Genomic DNA, 22,459 nt, shown 5'->3' on the forward strand with positions numbered 1-22,459 from the left:
AATCACTTTTTTTCTAACATGTCGGAATATTCTTAAGAAAGGCTATTCGTCTCCTACCTTTCGTTGTCTTCTCCGCAACGCCGTTCACCTAAAATCCCTAGGGCAAGCCGACTGCGCATGCTCGTGGCCACAAGAAAAATGACCACTTACATAGTATTGGAAGCAGCCATTCTCTCGTGGCTGGCGGGCATGCGCAGTCGGCTTGCCTTAGGCCTGAGGCCTAGAAGTTACAAGCCGCCACCGGAAGAAGACGCGGTGAAGACCTCATAGCAGAAGAAGAGGAGGCGGCGCTGGAGAGAGTTCTCTTGCAGCATTGGGGCCACCCCCAGTGCTGTCTGAGCGCTGGGGCCTGCCCCCAGTGCTGTGAAAGAACTCATTTACATACCAAGAAAAAACAGGATTTTAGGCGAACTGTGGCGCAGAGAACACAACGAAAGGTAGGAGACGAATAGCCTTTCTTAAGGCTATTCCGACCGACGTGTTAGTTAGAAAGAAAAATGATAGGATCTTTTTAAAAAGAGGCTCCAATGGGGACCCACTAGTGAGACAGATCAACCATTTGCATAGGTTAAAATAAATTCAGACACTTTGCTGTTACATTACCCAAAGTTTAACTTGGTGTAGTCATGCTATAAAACTCTATGTGCAGCTCCAGGGTTCTAAACCCGCCTAACAATGCTCTCTACAGTCAGACTTGCTAATCCTCCTTTATAGTTACATATCATGATGAAATGAACTTTACTTTTACTATTGTTTGTTGCTTCTATTTTTGCTACATCTAAAATTATCCAATTTTTCCTTCTTTCCACGTAACTGTTCACTAGAAAAAACAAGCACCTTGCCACCTGTCACATCAAAAAAAAATTCCCAGTACCTGTTGCCAGTAGTATAAAAGAGCAAGACCTGATGCAAGTGTTTCGCAGATCTCTACTACCTGTTCAGGATGTTGAGGCTTCTTGTGCTTGCTACCCTGGTCCTGTGCGGTAAGTCTGTCTATTGTACATAATGTAGCTTTCTATATTTTTAAAGGAAAATAACAGTATAATCTACATACCGAATGAGAACCCCACATGGGTCCTGGCTGTTCAGTAGTAAAGTAGATGGGATCACTCTCCGGGTGCCTCTTATTGGCAGCCCCATAGCATCTACGATATATATGGACATGGACAAACCTCTTTCATTACACAATATCAAATTTTGTTTCATTCACTAGCATATAAAGAGTTTGCATTATTGGGATTTCCTGGGGAAGAGAAGTGACCTTATTTCATTTCAGGTCTGACATTCCTGGTATTTCTATGAGCACCTGCCCTGCTGTTTGGTCCTGACACTGGGTTACATGGAAGGTGCTGGGCGTCACATTCAGTTGAATGTTGGATAGCCATGAAGGCTTTACTACTGAACACTCAGCCTGACAACCAGCCCCTATACATTATGTCACCAACAGTGGAAGGAGGGAGGACGCTCTATGTCATGTGCCTGATGTCAGAACTGGAGATACCAGAGCTGCAAGACCCCATATTATTAGAATTAGATCATTTTACTTCCTGGACAACCCCTTTAGGAAAGACATTTTATGTAATGAATGGATGAATTAATGGATTCATTTATTCAGTACATTACATCAGAAACCCTATAAAATGTTCCATGTACAATAAGTAATTTTGTATTCAGGGTGACTTACACGGGATAAGTAACGACTATATCTGCAATACTGTTATATTACTAATCTTATTCTATAAAGTCAGGGTCAGTTGTGAACAACGGCAATAACAGAATGACAGGATTATCCCCATACCTGTAGCCGGAGCAGGCCTGCATGATGTTATAGCTCATGATTTAATAGGCTGAAATCAATCATTTCTATGTGTTCTTCTTCCCGCATAGGACACTGCTCTGAGCAGTACATAGAAGACTTACCAGACAACTCCAGAGTGGTCGGAGGCACAAACTCTGCACCCAATGCTTGGCCATGGCAGGTCAGTGCTTATATTAAAGAAATGGTATCAACTTATTCCTGTGATGTGAAATCCAGCACAGAAAAACATGGAAACCAACAAAACATTTACAACTAATAGTAGCTTAAGGACTTAAATAAAGCTTGTAAGGGATCCTTACCTTCAGATCTTAAGACCTAAGAGTTGGAGTAAGGCCGGGGCCCCGTGTTGCATAAACGTTTTAGTCAGAGCAAAGTGGATTGGATTCTAGCGGATCCCATGGCCACTTTGCAGTTTTGAAAATCAGAGCATGTCAATGATACCTACGGATATGCCAGTAGTCTCCCTATAGGTATAACTGAAACAGAAAGTCCACAGCGGAAACCTTGGCAAGCTTTCTGTCTAAAATGATGCAGAAAGAATCACTATGCATTGCCGCCACGCTTTTTCCCGCAAGGCTTTATTTTGCTGCAGGACACCATGTTGGGCCTTATTTTAAAACTGTAAAGCACCCCACTGTAGGATGGCATAGTAACTCAGATGGACATAATAGATGAACTGAAACAGGTAGTAAGTTTAGAGGTTACAAACTGTCTTAGAAGAAGCGACAGGCTTAATGGTTACAAGAGTAAGGCCACGTTCACATCTGCGTTTGGGTTCCGTCCAGGGGAGTCCGCATGAGGACCCCCCTGAACAGAATACCGAACACAACTGCAAGTGGTGTGCCAGTGAAAGTACACAAATCCCCATAGACTATAATGGGGTCCGTGTGCTTGCTGCCAGATCTCCGCAGGGATCATGTGGACAGGAAATTAGTTCACAATCTACTTTCCTGCCCGCATGATTCGTTGCGGCAGTGCGCGGCAAGCACACAGACCCCAGTATAGTCTATGGGGTCCGTGTGCTTTCACTGCACAGCACTTGCAGTTGTGTTCGGTATTCCGTTCGGGGGGTCCCCATGCAGAGTTCCCTGGACGGAATACCGAATGCAGATGTGAACAAAGGGTAAGAGGGTAACTACTCTCGATTGCAGGTCCTTGCACAGATCCTGATCCCCAAACACTTATGCTCTTCATGTTTCCACAAAAGATGATAACTGGCATAAAAAAACTTCTGACATAAATATAACATCCAGAAATGAAATATTGCGTTCCATGATTAGCAATACCTCTGTTCTCTATATGTAGATCTCCCTCCAGTATCAGTCTGGCAGCAGCTGGTACCACACCTGTGGGGGTTCCCTGATCCGTGCTAACCGTGTCCTGACCGCTGCTCACTGTGTGGACAGGTATTGTATAAAAATGTTCATATTTTGGTCTCAGACAGGTAATAACACTATTAAGTGACCAATAAACATAATATATGATCCATATGCAGCAGAGTCAGACTAGGGTGCCTGCTGCTCACCCGTAAAATGAATTGAGATCTTTTAGATCAATTAGAATTTTTATCTTTTTGACATATACATTTAATAATAGTAATAATAATAATAATAATAAAAAAGTTTATTTATATAACGCCAACATATTCCGCAGCGCTGTACAATTTGTAGGGATCAAATACAGACAGAAAGATACATTACAAAGAAAGTCATTTCACACAATGGGACTGAGGGCCCTGCTCACAAGAGCTTACAATCTATGAGGTAGAGGGGGTGACACAAGAGGTAGCAGGGGCGGCATTGCTTATTAGTTTTAATTTCCACTTCATGTGTTGTTATCTAATACACAGCCAGTCCACGTAAATGATGTTGCTTGCTTTTTAACAGGGTTGTCAACTTCCGTGTGTCACTTGGAGACCATAACCTGAGTGTGAATGAAGGTACTGAGCAGATCATCGCTGTGTCCACTATCAGGAAACATGCTAACTGGAACCCCAACAGCGTGTCTGCCGGGTAAGAGAAGATTACATTGTAGCATATTATCAATGTATCATTATCATGAATAATATGCAGATTAGCACAGCTCTAGAATAGAGAAAGCTGTGTCTGTACTGCCTCCTAGTGGATGCAATTGTCTTACAGTCCACATATACAAACTGTACTCAGTTCATTACATAGCACCTTTCAGCACTTCCATCAACTCCAATGCATTAGATCTTTCAATAGGCATCACTCCACTGATTCCTAGCAAAATGCCATCACTGTGATTGGAAAACCACATTTAATTATGGACCTTACAAAAAAATATTGTCCAGAGAGAAAAACCCCTTTACAAGAGGGAACCAAAGAGGGAGCTGTATAGCTGATGGCCACATTAGCCTTAATGGGACTATTGGTGACATTGGGTTAGTACCCAATTCCAAGCAGCAGTCAGTAAGTGAGAACATGAGAAGTGTTTACCTAATACTGCCAAGTGTGTCCATCTACCGGCGGCTCTGGATGATTAGTAATTTATAAGAATTGTACAAAATAAGATTATTGATAAGAATATAAGGGCTTTCAGATTCTCAAAGATTCTTGTAATGTTCTTCATTTCAGCTATGATATCGCCATCCTCTTCCTGGCTTCAAGCGCCTCCCTGAACAACTATGTAAAACTGGCTTCACTCCCAGCTGATGGCACTGTCCTGGCCAATAACTATGGCTGCACTATTACTGGATGGGGAAGAACCACTAGTAAGTTTCACTCCAGTCTGATAGTAATAGAAGATCTTGTATATGATTAGTTACAGATCAATCTATGATGTTCCTGATGTTTGGGTGGGTTCTGCGGCCTCTTCCGTACTTACCAAGCACAGTGCAACCCGACATGTAGGTTTTTGCTGTCCGCTTGAAAAGTCGGACATCTTTGGGAACGGACTGTTAAGGACAGACACGGACTGTAAGACAACACACCCGATCTCCATTTAAATCAATGCAAAATGTCACGGACACAGCTAGTGTCCGCTGCTAATGTCCGCGCAAGATTTTGAATGGACATTAGCAGCGGACACTAGCTGTTGGACACCGATGGTAGTGTGAACTAGAGGGGAAATGTGTGACTTGCCAGAGAAGAGTATGACTTAAGGTTCAGTAGTGTGTATCAAAACTGCGACATAAAGTTCTGCCACAAAGTAAACTAATCGGTGGTACAAAGTAAGATTAGACAGTCTATTGATGTATCATCCAGCATAAGGCAATGTGATAGATCTGCAATTTCAGACTATCTAGTTTGACATGTCTAAATCTATCGCACTTTGCAGTCCACACCATAAATCAGACATACATGTATTCAGTTTGGTGACAGTTTTCTATAGAACAATCTTCATGCAAATTGTCCACAGCCAAATGAACCTTATTGACCTAGTCATGGCTTTGGAGCGCGGAGTATCCAAATGAGAACATGCAAACTACTTGTACATATTGTTCCTTTTCGGTGACCCTAATGTTACACGTCACCAGGGCTAACCACTAAGTTACAATGTACTGTATTTGTCAAGTCAAAGCAATATAACTTGAGGCCATATCCTTGAAGTTAAGGCAGAGTAATTTTTGACATTTGGCCATATAAGTAGTTTCATTGAATTGAACATTTCAAAACTTAACATTTGCTTTATTTTCCTAGCTGGTGGCTCTCTGCCATCCATCCTCCAGCAGGCCCCTCTGCCCGTTGTTGCCCACTCCACCTGCTCTACTAGCTCCTACTGGGGCAGCACTGTTAAGACCACCATGGTGTGCGCCGGTGGTAACGGAGTCCAGGCCGGATGCAATGTAAGCTCTTTTTTATGGTTTATTTTTTTTGATTTTTTGAATCCATAAAGGGGTCTCAGAACTGAAATATGGATTAGTCTGTTTGACATGAAAAATGTAGAGAAGGAATATACTTCAACATGTTTGTACACTGTAGCACACATTTTTCTAAGATGTGAAACGATAACTTTGGTGACCCAGGTGCACACTGAAATAGTAGTCGTGATGTAATGAAAAGAATTGTAAAGCTTATGGAACAATTATGGGAAAATCATTACATGACCTGGAATATAATCCCAAACTATTCATGTATAGTTTAGCCAGAATAATGTGCCTTTCCTATGAATCTGCTAGTATGGCCTCGAGACTCAGTATGTTATCAATAGGCATGCAAAAGAGAGCACGCTAGCTACAATGCATGAACATTTGCATCCACATATGCACATCCTGCACCTGTCATACATAGAAGCTTTAGTCTTCTTATTCTACAATATTAGATTAATATTTTGCATATTATTATTTCAGCTATGGCTGATGGACTCCTTCATACATATATGCATATATATATATATATGAAAATGTTATGCCCAAAACTAGTCGCCCTCCTCTATATTTGCTGGAGGGCCGTACAGTCTACACCTATTCACAGTGAAAATCTTATCATGGGAAAATAAACACATATTTTAGGGTCATATCTGCCATTTTTATATGTCTATCCTTCTTTTCTGTTTAGGGAGATTCTGGCGGACCTCTGAACTGCCCAGTCAACGGTGTCTACCAAGTTCACGGTATTGCTAGCTTTGTGTCTTCCTTGGGATGCAATGCTTACCAAAAGCCCACTGTATTCACCAGAGTGTCTGCTTACATCTCCTGGATCAACAGCGTAAGTTTATATAGAGAAAATAGCAATTTTCCATGTGATCAGATGAATAGGATTTTGTTTCACCTGCTTTCTTATGCACATACAGTATCTCCATTATTTATTGCCTAGTGTTATATTTTGCAGTTAAATACACTGGAACAGGTCCTAGTTTCCAGTGGCATAATGTAATTTCCCTATTACAGTCACATTGTCTTTTGCCAACTGATCTGAGAATGGTTTTGGACTTCACTGTACGTAAAGGGGCAGGAGCATATAATCCTGGCTGGGTTAAATTTCATGTTTTTTTGACACTTTTGTTTGTCAATGTAATATACTAACAGTGTGGATATTAATGTATGAAGCAAATACAAATTCCATATACTGTCGTTACAGAAAAATGCAGGTCTACAAAACGAACCTATATACTGTATTAGTTGGCGGCTGTGAATTGCTTTAACATTTGCGTCTTTCTTTTTCTTTTTCTTTTTAGAACATCTAAATGCTTCAACCTCAGACAGCTAAAAAATAGAGAAATCAGAACATCTGCTCAGATACACAAAGGAACATCAATGGATAAACTTCTATTAAAAGACGGATTTCTCACATTTTCAGTCTTTAGTGTCAGTTTCTTCATAATATCTGTCTCTTAAGTTAGAGTATTCATAGCTTTTGTAAAGCCCTAAAGATGAGAAAGAATGGATAGCCCTAAAATACAAGCACAAGAAGGAACTACTAGAAGCAGCGGAATCACTCTCTAAACTGAGGACAAAAGCTAGGGCAAAAACTAAGGGGAATTTATTAAAGGCTTTACACCAAAAAAACTAATGCACACAAGTGGTTAATTGGGAGGGATGTAGCCCAAATGGCGGTATATAATATTGCCCTATACTGTACATATATACAATGTCCCATATACTGTGTATATGAATTATAACACCGTATACTGTACAGATAAATATCTCTTTGAGAAGACCACCCAGAATTGCATTTAAAAAAGTGGTCTCCCGAGGGTGTGGTCTCCTCAAACACTATTGTTAATATGGGAAACTGAAAATCCATCACAGAAAATGTGCTCTGGGTAAGGGGGTGGTCTTCTCACAGAGCTGCATATACTCATGCACACATAAGTAATGGGGGGAAGTGATTTAGACAGCACATTGTACACCCATCTTATTATGGTTAGGCATGGCGGCAGATCTGCCAGAACTATTAAGAGGCTCCGGTTAGATATCACTCACTAGTTTTATAACTCGCCCTATCTTTACTTTAGATGGAGACTATTGTGGACAGTCAGGTGTGGGTGTCAGTTTCCTAGTTGATAATGTCAGCTCCATGATGTGCTATAAGTTGCACGATCACTCTATAAAAGTGACAGCTACACAACTAAACCTCTAAGGTCATTGTGTAACTTGGACATCTGAACAGTCTGATCAGCTCTGACTATATGATCCCAGTTACAAGCCAACAAGAGACCTCATGGGATATGGCATATGACAGATCCAGTATGGTAATCCCCAGCCCTACTCGCTGTCACAGTGCTTCACTGAGTGTGATCTATCCCTGACCATCAACATATGGCAAAAGAAGATCCAAAGCACCAGTGTTTCCAAGTACAAGGCAAAATGTTTACTGTCTCTGTGTCATGGACAAGTTGGTTGTATGATATAAAGCTCTGGCCAGCAGTGTGCCTCAAGACAAGATACAAGATACAAATGAGCTTTATTAGCATTACCAAAGAATAGAACGTTTGGTGTTGCCAAAGCAAAAAGAAGGTTGGGGGAGGTAGAGGGGGGTGGATACGGGGTTCGTGGGTTGGGGGTTTGAGTGTCTTTAGGGTTCCTAGTTCTTGTTTGGGGCGTTTGGGTGTCGGTAGGTATGGGGCAGATAGGTGATGGGGGCTTAGGGGGGTTTAATAGTCCATGGGGGATGGGTGGTTTGATAGTCCATGCGTCTCATCTTCCTCTTGTTTGGTGACAGCTGGACACGTATTGGGCAGCAATCTTCATAGTGGCCTCTTCTTCTCCCAGTCATTCAAAACAGTGTTTGGGATGTGTGTTAACCCTTTAAGCATTTCATAAGAATAAAAATAATATGGAGGTGAAATTTAGACATTTCATTTTTTTCACTAATACATTCATTTAGACCTAAAATTAACACATTCATAAAGGGTTAAAGGAGAAAATGCATCTGACAGTTTATGGTGCAATGGCTCCCAAGCACAGAAATATCCCACATGTGGGTGTAAACTGATTTTTGGGCACACGGCAGTGCATGGAAGGGAAGGAGCGACACTGGATGTTATGACAGCAGATTTAGCTGGAATAGTTTTAATGCGCCATGTCTCATTTGCAGAGCCCCTAAAGTACTAAAACCATGGAAACCCCCTAAAAGTGACCCCATTTTAGAAACTACAATCCTCACAGAATTCATCAAGGGGTATACCGAGCATTTTGACCCCACAGCGGTTCCATGTCGCATTTTCAGAGCCCCTAGGGTAGCAATACCATGGAAACCCCCAAAAAGTGACCCCATTTTGGAAACTACATCCATCACAGAATCCATCAAGGGGTATAGTGAGCATTTTAACTCAACAATCGTTTCACAGATTTTACTAATATTGGACATAAAAATGAAAAATAACTTTTTCTTCCAATAAATCATCCATTTAGCGCCATAATTTTAATTTTTGCAAGTAGTTAAAGAATAAAAAACACACCACAGTTTGTTACACAATTTCTCCTGAACACAGCAATACCCCATATGTGGCCATAATCTGCTGTATGGGAACATGACAGGGCTCAGAATAGAAGGAGCGCTATTTGGCTTTTGGAGGGCAGATTTTGCTGGAATAGTTTTCAGGTGCCATGTCACATTTGCAGAGTCCCTAACGTATTAATACTATGGAAACCCCTCAAATGTGACCCCATTTTGAAAACTAAACCCGTCAAGGAATGTATCAAGGGGTATTATTATTTTGAGTGCACAGGACGGTGGCCATTTTTTGGAGGCCGCTTTTGAGCACATGCGCAGTACGCTCTGTACTCCATAGAACTACAGGAGCATACTGCACATGCACACGTAAGCGGCCTCCAAAAAATTGCCACTGGCCTATGCACTCGGCTCTGCCTGCGGTCCGATGGCAGAGCCAACTGCGCAGGCGTCGAAGTGTGACCTCTGCTGGAAAAAGATGAGTGAAGAGGCGGTTTCTGAAGAAGATGGAGGTGGCACTGGAGAGAGTTCTCTCGTAGAATTGGAGACGCCCCCAGTGCTGTTTGAGCGCTGAGGCCTGTCCTCAGTGCTGCGAGAGAACTCATTTGCATACCGACAAAAACCGGGATTTTAACCGAACAGCGAGCCGGAGACGACTTCTAAAGGTAGGAGAAGAATATCCTTTCTTAAGGCTATTCTGACGTGTTAATGAGAAAAAAAAGAGTTAATGGTAGAATCCCTTTAACTTTTATTTATTTATTTTCTATATGTTGATGATCCCTGCATCTATTGTTAGGGGGCAACTTCACTGCATCTCGTCATACTGATCTGCAGTGAAAGCACCGGGCTGCTATACAGAGGATGTAGCTTTCTGCTTCCAGTCCTGTACTGTGTACAGAACAGCCACCAGAAGTGGTTCCATACAATTGATGGGACCGTGTGTCAGCCCCCTACTGATCAGGTATTTCTGGCCTATCCTCAAGATAGGCCATAAAAAATAAAGTCTGGACAACCTCTTTAATATACTCCACACAGTTTAATGTCCCACCCATAAGATTTTATCCTCCATCACAGTCCCTATACAATAGCCCCATCATTGTTCTCCATACAGTATGGGGGACCAGTAAAGAGTGACTTGGCCATAAAAACATTTGGCCCTGACATCCCCATTAAAGAGTTCGTGTATATATATATATATATATATATATATATATATATACAGTCCTATGAAAAAGTTTGGGCACCCCTATTAATCTTAATCATTTTTTGTTCTAAATATTTTGGTGTTTGCAACAGCCATTTCAGTTTGATATATCTAATAACTGATGGACACAGTAATATTTCAGGATTGAAATGAGGTTTATTGTACTAACAGAAAATGTGCAATATGCATTAAACCAAAATTTGACCGGTGCAAAAGTATGGGCACCCTTATCATTTTATTGATTTGAATTCCCCTAACTACTTTTTACTGACTTACTGAAGCACAAAATTGGTTTTGCAACCTCAGTGAGCTTTGAACTTCATAGCCAGATGTATCCAATCATAAGAAAAGGTATTTAAGGTGGCCAATTGCAAGTTGATCTCCTAATTGAATCTCCTCTGAAGAGTGGCATCATGGGCTACTCAAAACAACTCTCAAATGATCTGAAAACAAAGATTGTTCAACATAGTTGTTCAGGGGAAGGATACAAAAAGTTCTCTCAGAGATTTAACCTGTCAGTTTCCACTGTGAGGAACATAGTAAGGAAATGGAAGACCACAGGGACAGTTCTTGTTAAGCCCAGAAGTGGCAGGCCAAGAAAAATATCAGAAAGGCAGAGAAGAAGAATAATGAGAACAGTCAAGGACAATCCACAGACCACCCCCAAAGAGCTGCAGCATCATCTTGCTGCAGATGGTGTCACTGTGCATCGGTCAACTATACAGCGCACTTTGCACAAGGAGAAGCTGTATGGGAGAGTGATGAGAAAGAAGCCGTTTCTGCACGTACGCCACAAATAGAGTTGCCTGAGGTATGAAAAAGCACATTTGGACAAGGCAGCTTCATTTTGGAAACAAAAATTGAGTTGTTTGGTTATAAAAAAAGGCGTTATGCATGGCGTCCAAAAAGAAACAGCATTCCAAGAAAAACACATGCTACCCACTGTAAAATTTGGTGGAGGTTCCATCATGCTTTGGGGCTGTGTGGCCAATGCCGGCATCGGGAATCTTGTTAAAGTTGAGAGTCGCATGGATTCCACTCAGTATCAGCAGATTCTTGAGAATAATGTTCAAGAATCAGTGACGAAGTTGAAGTTACGCCGGGGATGGATATTTCAGCAAGACAATGATCCAAAACACCGCTCCAAATCCTCAGGCATTCATGCAGAGGAACAATTACAATGTTCTGGAATGGCCATCCCAGTCCCCAGACCTGAATATCATTGAACATCTGTGGGATGATTTGAAGCGGGCTGTCCATGCTCGGCGACCATCTAACTTAACTGAACTTGAATTGTTTGTCCAAAATACCTTTATCCAGGATCCAGGAACTGATTAAAAGCTACAGGAAGCGACTAGAGGCTGTTATCTTTGCAAAAGGAGGATCTACTAAATATTAATGTCACTTTTCTGTTGAGGTGCCCATACTTTTGCACCGGTCAAATTTTGGTTTAATGCATATTGCACATTTTCTGTTAGTACAATAAACCTCATTTCAATCCTGAAATATTACTGTGTCCATCAGTTATTAGATATATCAAACTGAAATGGCTGTTGCAAATACCAAAATATTTAGAACTAAAAATGATTAAGATTAATAGGGGTGCCCAAACTTTTTCATAGGACTGTATATATATATATATATATATATATATATATATATATAATATTTTATTTTTTTAAATGTAGATTGTGAGCCCCATATAACGATCACAATGTACTTTTTTTTTTTTATCAGTATGTTTTTGTAGAATGGGAGGAAATCCACACAAACATGTGGGGAACATACAAACTCCTTGCAAATGTTGCTCTTGGTGGGATTCAAACCCAGGACTACAGTGCTACAAGGCTGCAGTGCTAACCACTGAGCCACTGTGTTGACCCAAGCTTGCCTAAAAATTGAAGAGTCGCCTGTGGTGGCCAGGGAGGTGTAAAATTTAAAAAGAGAAAAAAAAAGCATAATCACCTGTCCTTTGTCCTTTTTTTAAATTTATTTTACACCTCCCTCTTGTCACATGGGTTGCTTCAATTCCTGGAGAACCTGTTGAAGGCTAAGGCCCCAGTTCATGGAAACGCAGCGTTTTGTGTTGCAGATTTTGCTGCATTTTTTAGAGCCAAAGTCAGAAGTGGATTTGACAGAAGGGAAACAAGAACGAAAGATTATGAAGATAATCTGTTTTCCCTTAGCCCAAACAGCGGCACAACATGGGGTATTCCTGCCCCTGTGTACTGTTTAGGACAGGTGGAAATAAGTTTAATCAACTAACAAGTCTGACCTCCCCCTCCCCTATATTAGGTCAGAGAGACCTCTCCCCCCCTGTGTTAGTCACAAGAATAATCCATCTACCTTACAGACAGTAAATCTGAAAATAAAGGGAGGGAGCCTTGTGCCGCTGTTTGGGCTAAGGGAAAACAGATTATCTTCATAATCTTTCGTTCCCCCTACGCCAAACAGTGGCACAACATGGGGATCTAGCAAGAAGGTACCCCACTAGGGAGGGAGACCCTGGCAGGCCGCAGCTAAGACGGTCTGACCAAAGGCTACTGATTCGGAGGTGCGCCAGCCAAGTCTATAATGCTTAGCGAACGTGAGGTGAGAGCTCCAGGAAGCTGCACTACATATTTGGTCCACTGAGAGGGAATGCTTTTCTGCGCAGGAAGCAGATACGGCCCTGGTAGTATGGGCCCTTAGGCACTCAGGAACAGGCAGGTCCTGAGTTTGTAAGGAGCCAATGATGGCCTCCTTTATCCATCTGGACAGGGTAACTTTGGATGCCTTGTTACCTTTGTTGTGACCAAATATATTTATGAGTAAGTTCTCCGACTTCCGAAAGGGGCTTGTCCGTTCCAAATATATCCGCAAAGCCCTCACCAGGTCCAAGCTATGCAACTTCTCCTCCTGTTCTGAGGTAGGGGAAGGAAAAAAGGAGGGTAGGGATATTACCTGGTTAATGTTATCAGGGGTGGGAACCTTGGGTAGGAACCTGCGGACAAACCGCAATTGAACCCTGTCGGGAAAAAATTGAATATAAGGCTCTGAAGCTGATAGAGCCTGTAGCTCTCCAACCCTTTTGGCTGATGTTATAGCCAATAAAAATGTTACCTTAAGTGTGAGGTATCTTAGGTCCACCTCAGACAAGGGTTCAAAGGGTGGTTCACAGAGACCCTGAAGCACAGAGGCTAAGTCCCACTGCGGGACCGGCTGTTGCACAGGAGGGCGGAGCCTAGAGGCCCCTTTCAAAAATTGTTTAACCAGAGGATTCTGGGACAACCGCGTCCCTAGATGAGCAGACAGTGCCGACACATGTACCTTCAAAGTGGCCGGGGTTAATCCCTTGTCCAGGCCACCCTGCAGAAATTCCAGAACTGTTTCAATGGACGAATTGTCGGCCTGACTATCTATGCACCACTCTTGATAAATCCGAGCAATCCTTTGGTAACTGCGGTTGGTAGAGTCTGCTCTTGAGCTGGCCAATGTCCTCAGGACGGCCTGGGATAATCCTCTGTCTCCACATATGGTGCGGTTAACCTCCAGGCAGTGAGGTTGAACCTGTCCAGGTCCTGGCAGAGCTGACCGTTTAGAGTTACCAGGTTGCGGACTTGTGGAAGCCTCCAGTATGTCCCTCGACTCATTGACATGAGGTGGGTAAACCATGCCCTTTTTGGCCAGAATGGCATGATCACTATTGCCAATGTCTGGTCCTGCCTGAGCTTCGCCAATACCTTCAGAATCATTGGAATTGGAGGAAAAACGTAAGCTAGTTTGAACCTCCACGGTATTGACAGGGCATCTATTGCCAAGGGATTGTCCTCCCGGTAGAGGGAGCAAAATACCCCTACCTTGGCATTGTATTGTGTGGCCATCAGGTCCACCTCGGGGAGACCCCATCTCTCCGTAAGATGATGAAATATACCTGGATCCAGCGAACATTCGCCTCTCGTCGCTAGGCCTCTGCTCAATTGATCCGCTAGGATGTTGAGCTGTCCTCTGATGTGCACCGCTGACAATTGGGATAAATTGTCTTCTGCCCAGGTGAAAATGCGGTCTGTCACTTCCATGAGTGAGGGGGACCTGGTTCCCCCCTGTTTGTTGACATAGTGAACCGCCGTCAGGTTGTCTGATCTTACTCTCACGCCCTTCCCTCTAGGTAAGGGGCAAAGGCTAGGAGGGCGCGGTATATCGCCATCAGTTCGCGCCAGTTGGAGGAACGGGTCTTCTCCAGTTGACTCCAGGTACCTTGGGCTAGGGTCTCCCCCAGATGCGCTCCCCAGCCCGAAAGGGAGGCATCCGTGGTCAACAGGGTCCAGGAAGTCTGGGCCGTGGACCTCCCGTCCTTGAGATGAGACCACCAACTCAGTGATCGACGGGCCCTGATGGTTAACTGGATTGGCTTCTGCAGTCCTCTGGGACTGTGGTTCTATTCTCTCAGGATCTCGGCTTGAAGAGGGCGCATGTGCCATAACGCCCAGGGAACTGCCTCGATGGTTGCGGACATTAGCCCTAGGACCTTCATTGCCGTCCTTATCGTAACCTTCCGGGTTCGGGAAAGGTGTCGTGCCACTTGACCAATCTTCTCCTTGCGCGGAGAGGGCAGGGAGATCATCATGCTGAGAGAATCTAGTTTGAATCCCAGGAATTGGATCCGGGTGGAAGGAACCAATACTGACTTCTGCCAGTTTACTAGCCAGCCCAGCTCGGTTAAGAAAGCCACGGTGATACTCAACTGTGTGGCGAGGGTCTCTCTTGACTGGGCTTTCAGGAGCCAGTCGTCCAGATAAGGGACAATAAATATCCCTTGGAGACGCAGGGCGGCTACGACCGGGGCCACACCTTGGTGAAGGTGTGGGGGGCCGATGATATACCGAATGGGAGAGCTCTGAACTGAAAATGGCAAAGTTTTCCGCCTAAGCGGACAGCAATCCTTAGGTACCTCCTGTGAAGGGCAAATATACACTCACCGGCCACTTTATTAGGTACACCTGTCCAACTGCTCGTTAACACTTAATTTCTAATCAGCCAATCACATGGCGGCAACTCAGTGCATTTAGGCATGTAGACATGGTCAAGACAATCTCCTGCAGTTCAAACCGAGCATCAGTATGGGGAAGAAAGGTGATTTGAGTGCCTTTGAACGTGGCATGGTTGTTGGTGCCAGAAGGGCTGGTCTGAGTATTTCAGAAACTGCTGATCTACTGGGATTTTCACGCACAACCATCTCTAGGGTTTACAGAGAATGGTCCGAAAAAGAAAAAACATCCAGTGAGCGGCAGTTCTGTGGGCGGAAATGCGTTGTTGATGCCAGAGGTCAGAGGAGAATGGCCAGACTGGTTCGAGCTGATAGAAAGGCAACAGTGACTCAAATAGCCACCCGTTACAACCAAGGTAGCCAGAAGAGCATCTCTGAACGCACAGTACGTCGAACTTTGAGGCAGATGAGCTACAGCAGCAGAAGACCACACCGGGTGCCACTCCTTTCAGCTAAGAACAGGAAACTGAGGCTACAATTTGCACAAGCTCATCGAAATTGGACAATTGAAGATTGGAAAAACGTTGCCTGGTCTGATGAGTCTCGATTTCTGCTGCGACATTCGGATGGTAGGGTCAGAATTTGGCGTCAACAACATGAAAGCATGGATCCATCCTGCCTTGTATCAACGGTTCAGGCTGGTGGTGGTGGTGTCATGGTGTGGGGAATATTTTCTTGGCACTCTTTGGGCCCCTTGGTACCAATTGAGCATCGTTGCAACGCCAAAGCCTACCTGAGTATTGTTGCTGACCATGTCCATCCCTTTATGACCACAATGTACCCAACATCTGATGGCTACTTTCAGCAGGATAATGCGCCATGTCATAAAGCTGGAATCATCTCAGACTGGTTTCTTGAACATGACAGTGAGTTCACTGTACTCCAATGGCCTCCACAGTCACCAGATCTCAATCCAATAGAGCATCTTTGGGATGTGGTGGAACGGGAGATTCGCATCATGGATGTGCAGCCGACAAATCTGCGGCAACTGTGTGATGCCATCATGTCAATATGGACCAAAATCTCTGAGGAATGCTTCCAGCACCTTGTTGAATCTATGCCACGAAGAATTGAGGCAGTTCTGAAGGCAAAAGGGGGTCCAACCCGTTACTAGCATGGTGTACCTAATAAAGTGGCCGGTGAGTGTAGGTACATGGAGATAAGCGTCCCTTAGATCCAGGGTGACGAAAAAATCTCCTGGCTGCAGAAAGGGGAGGACCGACTTGATGGTCTCCATACGGAACCGTACTCTGCAGATATACTGATTGAGGTACCTGAGATCTATGATCATGCGCCAACCTCCGGACGCTTTTGGGACCAGGAACACGGGGGAGCAGACTCCTAGACCCTGTTCCTCTATAGGTACCGGTTCCAATGCAGCTTTGTCCACATACTCCTGTATGGACTCCTCCAAATGAAGTTGTTTGGTGCCCTGAAGAGGGCGGGTCCTGATGTATTTGTCTGGAAGTGGTGTAGCGAAGCTGATCTTGTAGCCGCTGTGAATGATGTCGAGGACCCATGGGTCTTTGATGAGTCGGGACCACTCTGAGGCGAAAGCGGAAAGGCGACCTTCTACAACCGCGGGAGCGCGGTGCATGGAGGCGTGATAGTCATATGCCTCTCTTTGCCTCCTGGGAGGAGCCCCGGCCGCCGCCTCTGGATTGACCTCCCGAGCGCCTCTGGAAGCGACCTCTTGCTGTTCCTCTTGAAGGGCGGTAGGTCCGAAAGGAGCACTGGCCTCTTCCGAATGACTGTGGAAGGCATTTGCCCTTAGAATCTGCCAGCCCTTCCATTATTTTATCCAGCTCCTTCCCAAACAATCTTCCGGCCTCAAAGGGGAGACTGCACAAGGTAAACTTAGAGGCGTTGTCCGCCCGCCATGGTTTAAGCCATAGAGGCCGCCTTGCGGCCGTGGATAACGCCATGGCTCTAGAGGGCAATTTAGATTGGTAAAAAACGGCCTCGGCAAGGTAATCCACCATGAGACTAATGTCCGATATGGACTCCAGTAACTCGTCCCTATGGATTCCTGCATCTGTGTCCTTGTGCAGGGTGGCTAGGTCAGACCGAAGCTTGGACACCACCTCCCCTGCAGCAATGCTTACGGAGGCCTGAGCTGAAGAGGCGGCATATATTCTCCTTAGGGATCCCTCCGACCTCCGGTCCATGGGGTCCTGGAGATTGGAACCGTCTTCTGCTGGAAGAACTGTGCGTCTAGACAGTTTAGCGACCGCCATGTCTACTTTCGGCGGTGGTCCCCAGGAGCTCAGCTGGCTTTCGGCAATGGGAAAGAGGGTCTTGAACCTCCTGGACGTATTAAACGCCCTCTCCGGCTTCTTCCACTCCGCCTCCATCCTCTTGATTACCTCAGGGCTTGCTCTGAAGGACCTGAGAGATCCAGAAGGGCCCTCACCGGACTCAGCCTCTGGTTCCCTGGCCCTGACAATCTTTAGCAGCCTAGGGACTTTCTCAAGCGGGAAGGAAGCCTTTATCGGTTCTTCCGGTTCCTCCTCAGAGGATACCTGATCAACAATCTGTAGGCCCTCCAGAGACGGGAGGGACAGCTGTGGAGACTCCAGTCGAGGTCTCTTGCCTAACTGGGCAATGGAGGTCTCCAGTTTCCTCATAGAGTCTCCTACGAACTCCTTCACCCATCCCACGACATCACGCAGAGAGGTTTCTTCTGAAGGCGAACCTCTGCACCCACGGCAGCACTGGTAGGCGTACCCATCAGGTAGCGGGATGTTGAACTTTACACATGCCAGGCAGGGTCGGACTGGGGTGCCTAGGGCCCACCAGTGGGATTATTTCCAGGGGCCCACCCTACTACCATATGTAATATCGCCCGTCCAGTTTTTGCCATTATACATGTTTAAAGTGCATTTTCACGCACAATACAGTGTGCAAAACAGCTATGGCTACACTACTACTTCCTTCATGCAACCAAAGATCGCAGTGTCCCTTTGGGACTCTTTCACATTAGTGAATGGAGTCGCATTGGGTCCCTCAGGTTGCAATGTGACTCCATTCACTAACATGAGTGAAAGAATCACAGGGCGACATCTTTGGTTATATGACAGAAGTTATAGTGTAGAGATAGCCTTATGCTAGGTTCACAACAGCGGCAAGCTCTCCGTCATACAGGTCCACCATGGGACCAGAATGACGGAGAGGTGGACTATTAAAATGGCGGTTACACACAGACAGTGGCAGACCTCATTAACATAATGAGGTCCGCCAGGTGTCAGCCATTTTCAGGCAGATAAGGGTATGTTCACACATCAGTATGCCATCCGTCCGTTTGAATTCAGTTTGACACTTCAAAACGGACTGATGCACATACTGATTGTATACTGACACCTTTATATGCTGACTGATGCACATACTGATTGTATACTGACACCTTTTTATGCTGATAGCAAACACTCTCCGTCCCCGACAGATAAGGGAATTAAAAGTAGCAATTGTAACCAGAGTAGAGATCAGTATGTGCATCAGTCCGTTTGGAAGTGTCAAACTGAATTCAAACGGACGGATGGCATACTGATGTGTGAACATACCCTAAGTCCTCAGCGTTTCTGAAACTTGGATATTGTTATGCTGGAGCTCTAGAAAAGGGCACCAGCATAACAATAGAGTGGGACATCATCTATGGGGTGGGAGGACTACAACTCTCAGCAGCTCCAAGGCATCTGGAGCTGCTGGGAGTTGTAGTAATTGAAAGATTTGGGGGCATCTTTCGATTGTCCACCTCAGACAGCGGGGGGATTGGGGGTGCTAGCAGTACCATTACAATAAATCACAACATTACAATAAATACAATGCAGTAATATTTTGTGCAGTAATACTCACAGGAGACGTCTTCCCACATTTCCCATCTCTTCCCTTTGGACCGCCATGACCACTTCTTCCAGCTGTGACTTGACTCTGTAAAGTTTGAAACACAGACATCTTTGACTCCTCACTTCTCCACACATCCAGACCATATATATATGTATATATATATATATATATATATATATATATATATATATATATATATATATATCACAGCAGCCCCTGCAGCCTATATTATGCCCCACGGTGGCACAATAGACTGTGGGGCATAATAGAGGTTGCAGGGGGGCCACTGTAGGGCATAATAGAGGTTACAGGGGCCACAGTGGACCCTTCAAGCTCTATTATGCCCCACAGTTGCACACTCATGAACTATTATTATACTCGGAGGTCTTTTCAGTCCCTGAGTATAATAATCGGAGCCCCAGGGGAGGTGAGAGAACATAATAAATACTGTTACTCACCTCACCGGGATCCGATTTTACTCCTAGCAGGCTTTGGGCCTATATGGTAATGTGTCAGACGTCACGTGGTCTGGGATATTACCATATAGGCCCAAAGCCTGAGCTAGCAGTAACATATAGGCCCAAAGCCTGTGGTAGCAGTAACAGCCTGTTACCATACAGGCCCAAAGCCTGTGCTCGCAGTAACAGGTTATTACTACTACCACAGGCTTCAGGCCTATATGTTACTGCTAGCACAGGCTTTGGCCTATATGGTAATATTCCAGACCACGTGACGTCTGGGCATTAACATATAGTCCCGAAGCCAGCTAGGAGTAACACCGGATCCCGGAGAGGTGAGTAACACTGTTTATTATGTTCCCTCACCTCCCCTGGGGCCCCGATTATTATACTCGGGGGTCTGAAAAGACCCCCGAGTATAATATCAGCGGCAGTGGGATCGCGGCCTGGCCCGGGCCTATTCACTACCGCCCGCCGCGGCCTAAAGTACAAGGGGAAGCGGGGGCGGCAGTGAGCAGGTCCGGGTTGGTAAATAGGCCGCTGCCTGCTGGTAGATACTCCAGCAGGCAGCGGCCTATTATAAAACAAAAAAAAAAGTTATTATACTTACCGTCCGACCGCGCTCTGCTGCTCCCGCTGCTGCCGCATCCTCTTCTGTCAGACGTCTGTGTATCAGCGTAGGCAGCGTGATGACGCCGCCTACGCTGATACGTAGATGGCTGAACAAGCGCAAGGAGATCGGTAGCTCTCCTTGCGCTGGTTCTTAGGATTAGGGGAGGGGCCCTAAGCGCCTCCCCTAATCCTCCTCTGACATGGGCAGGGGCCCGATTGAAATCATTTTAGCATAGGCAGGGGCCCGATCATCAATGGGGTGGTTAGGGGCCCGATCGGGCCCCTGCCTATGCTAAAATGATTAGTAGTATAGTCCGGGCCCGGGGGCCCACCGGGGGATCCCCCGGTGCTCCGGCGGGCCAGTCCGACCCTGATGCCAGGTGCCGGCGCTTAGCGGCGGACTTCCTTGGTGGGATGTCCCGTGTAGAGGAAGAAGACGACATCTGGAAGGCAAGAGACAAGGGTTAAACCCTGTATTGGGACCTCACTCCCCCTCCCCCTCCGCCAAAGAACTCCTTAACTTTAAGCAAATAGGGAACAGAATCCTAATACCACAAGGATACCAGTGTTCCAGCTTGAGTGCATGCAGTCAAGCACTCAGTAGCAGGAGCAAGGGCCTTATAAAGGCCGGCGGAGGAAAGGAGGAGGAGAGGAGGACGGAGGGAGGAGACAGGGTGGGACTCTACAAGTCCCACCCTTTTCCAAGGAAAAACCCCCCTAAAAGACCCCCCCCTTCTCAAAAGGGGGGGCGGGGGGTAGCCTAAGGCAGGAGAGGGGACCCCCGAACGCCACAGCCAGATAGAGTCCCAATCCGAGCTCTATCGGCTCAAATAGACCGAGCCGCGGCGCCAGGAACCTCTGCGCATGCGCGGTGGCCCGGCCGAGTGCGCAGCTAATACCGGCCACCGGGAACCAAATCCAGGAGGTAGGTTCCCCGGAAACAAGGATCCTATGCGGCTGAAAGCTGCCGCGCTGCTGCAGACACACAGCGGGACCCGCGGCCGCAGGCACAGGATGCTCCGAGGATCCCCCAAAGCTAAGTAACTCTAAGGGGGAGGAGAGAGATCTCTCCCCCCCCCCCCTCCACCTGTCTCTGTCCACAGGACAGAAAAAAACACAGGGGGGGAGAGGTCTCTCTGACCTAATATAGGGGAGGGGGAGGTCAGACTTGTTAGTTGATTAAACTTATTTCCACCTGTCCCAAACAGTACACAGGGGCAGGAATACCCCATGTTGTGCCGCTGTTTGGCGTAGGGGGAACTTTCATTATATTTCCCATTCCTTTTAAAGCCAGTCTTGACCTTGGCTCAAAAAAACGCAAAAGACTCTGCAACAAAAAAACCCCTCTGCATTTCTGCAACGTGGGGCCTTAGCCTAAAGAATTTTTCCAGCTTTCTAATATCGATGGCCTGTATTTAGTATAAGCTGTCAATATTACATCTGCAGTGCTACAGAAGCCAGGACCCAGCTTGTCTAGGACAGTGCAGCTACAGGTAATGGTAACAGTTCCTGGAGCCATGCTGTTCACTTGCCATACAGGTTGTAGTGGTGGGTTTAGGTAGTGCAATGATGCACATCGTATAGTGGATGCGCAGTATGGCATTATTATTACCTACGTTACGCTGCCTTGGTACAGCTGATCTGCAGGGGTCTTGGAGGTGGGCCCTAGACATCCCAGTCTCACACTGCTGCCACTATACCTCCTTTCAGTCCCTTTGTCCAAGTGAGAGTTTGTCAGATAAATAAAATTGGATTTAGATCCACCCGGAGGCCGGCTGCCTACTTTTATAGGCTGCATACCTCTTTACAGTCAGGGTCCATTCACACGGAGTAAATGCGCGCTCATTTTGGCACAATACACGTGTAAATAATACACGTGTAAAAATAAGACTCCCATTGACTTCAATGACATTGTTTACACGTGTAAAAAAAAAAAAACGTGCCAAAAAACGCAACACGACGTGTGAATGGACCCTCACTTTGTCCAAATGAGAATTTATTAAAATAATTTAAATTAAAAGAAAGTCTTCCACCTTCTCCATGTATATTTAATGGCTACCACCACATCTCAGAGCACCTTACAATGATAAAGAAGACACTTTTGTTATGTATGTCACTTGTATAGATTTGGAGAAGAAC

General features: G+C 45.4%; 1 protein-coding gene across 1 annotated transcript; it reads left to right on the top strand.

Annotated features, from left to right (window-relative positions):
* The first annotated feature begins 943 nt into the window (after positions 1–943).
* Positions 944–7,057, top strand: LOC142193904 (chymotrypsin-like elastase family member 1). The gene is made up of 8 exons (XM_075262919.1): positions 944–983; positions 1,888–1,979; positions 3,125–3,225; positions 3,706–3,831; positions 4,417–4,553; positions 5,482–5,627; positions 6,340–6,489; positions 6,959–7,057. The coding sequence occupies exons 1-8, from the start codon at positions 944–946 to the stop codon at positions 6,965–6,967; spliced, it is 801 nt and encodes a 266-aa protein (XP_075119020.1). The 3' UTR covers positions 6,968–7,057.
* The last annotated feature ends 15,402 nt before the right edge of the window (positions 7,058–22,459 follow it).

Source organism: Leptodactylus fuscus, chromosome 2 (assembly GCF_031893055.1).
Source record: "Leptodactylus fuscus isolate aLepFus1 chromosome 2, aLepFus1.hap2, whole genome shotgun sequence".
NCBI lineage: Eukaryota > Metazoa > Chordata > Amphibia > Anura > Leptodactylidae > Leptodactylus > Leptodactylus fuscus.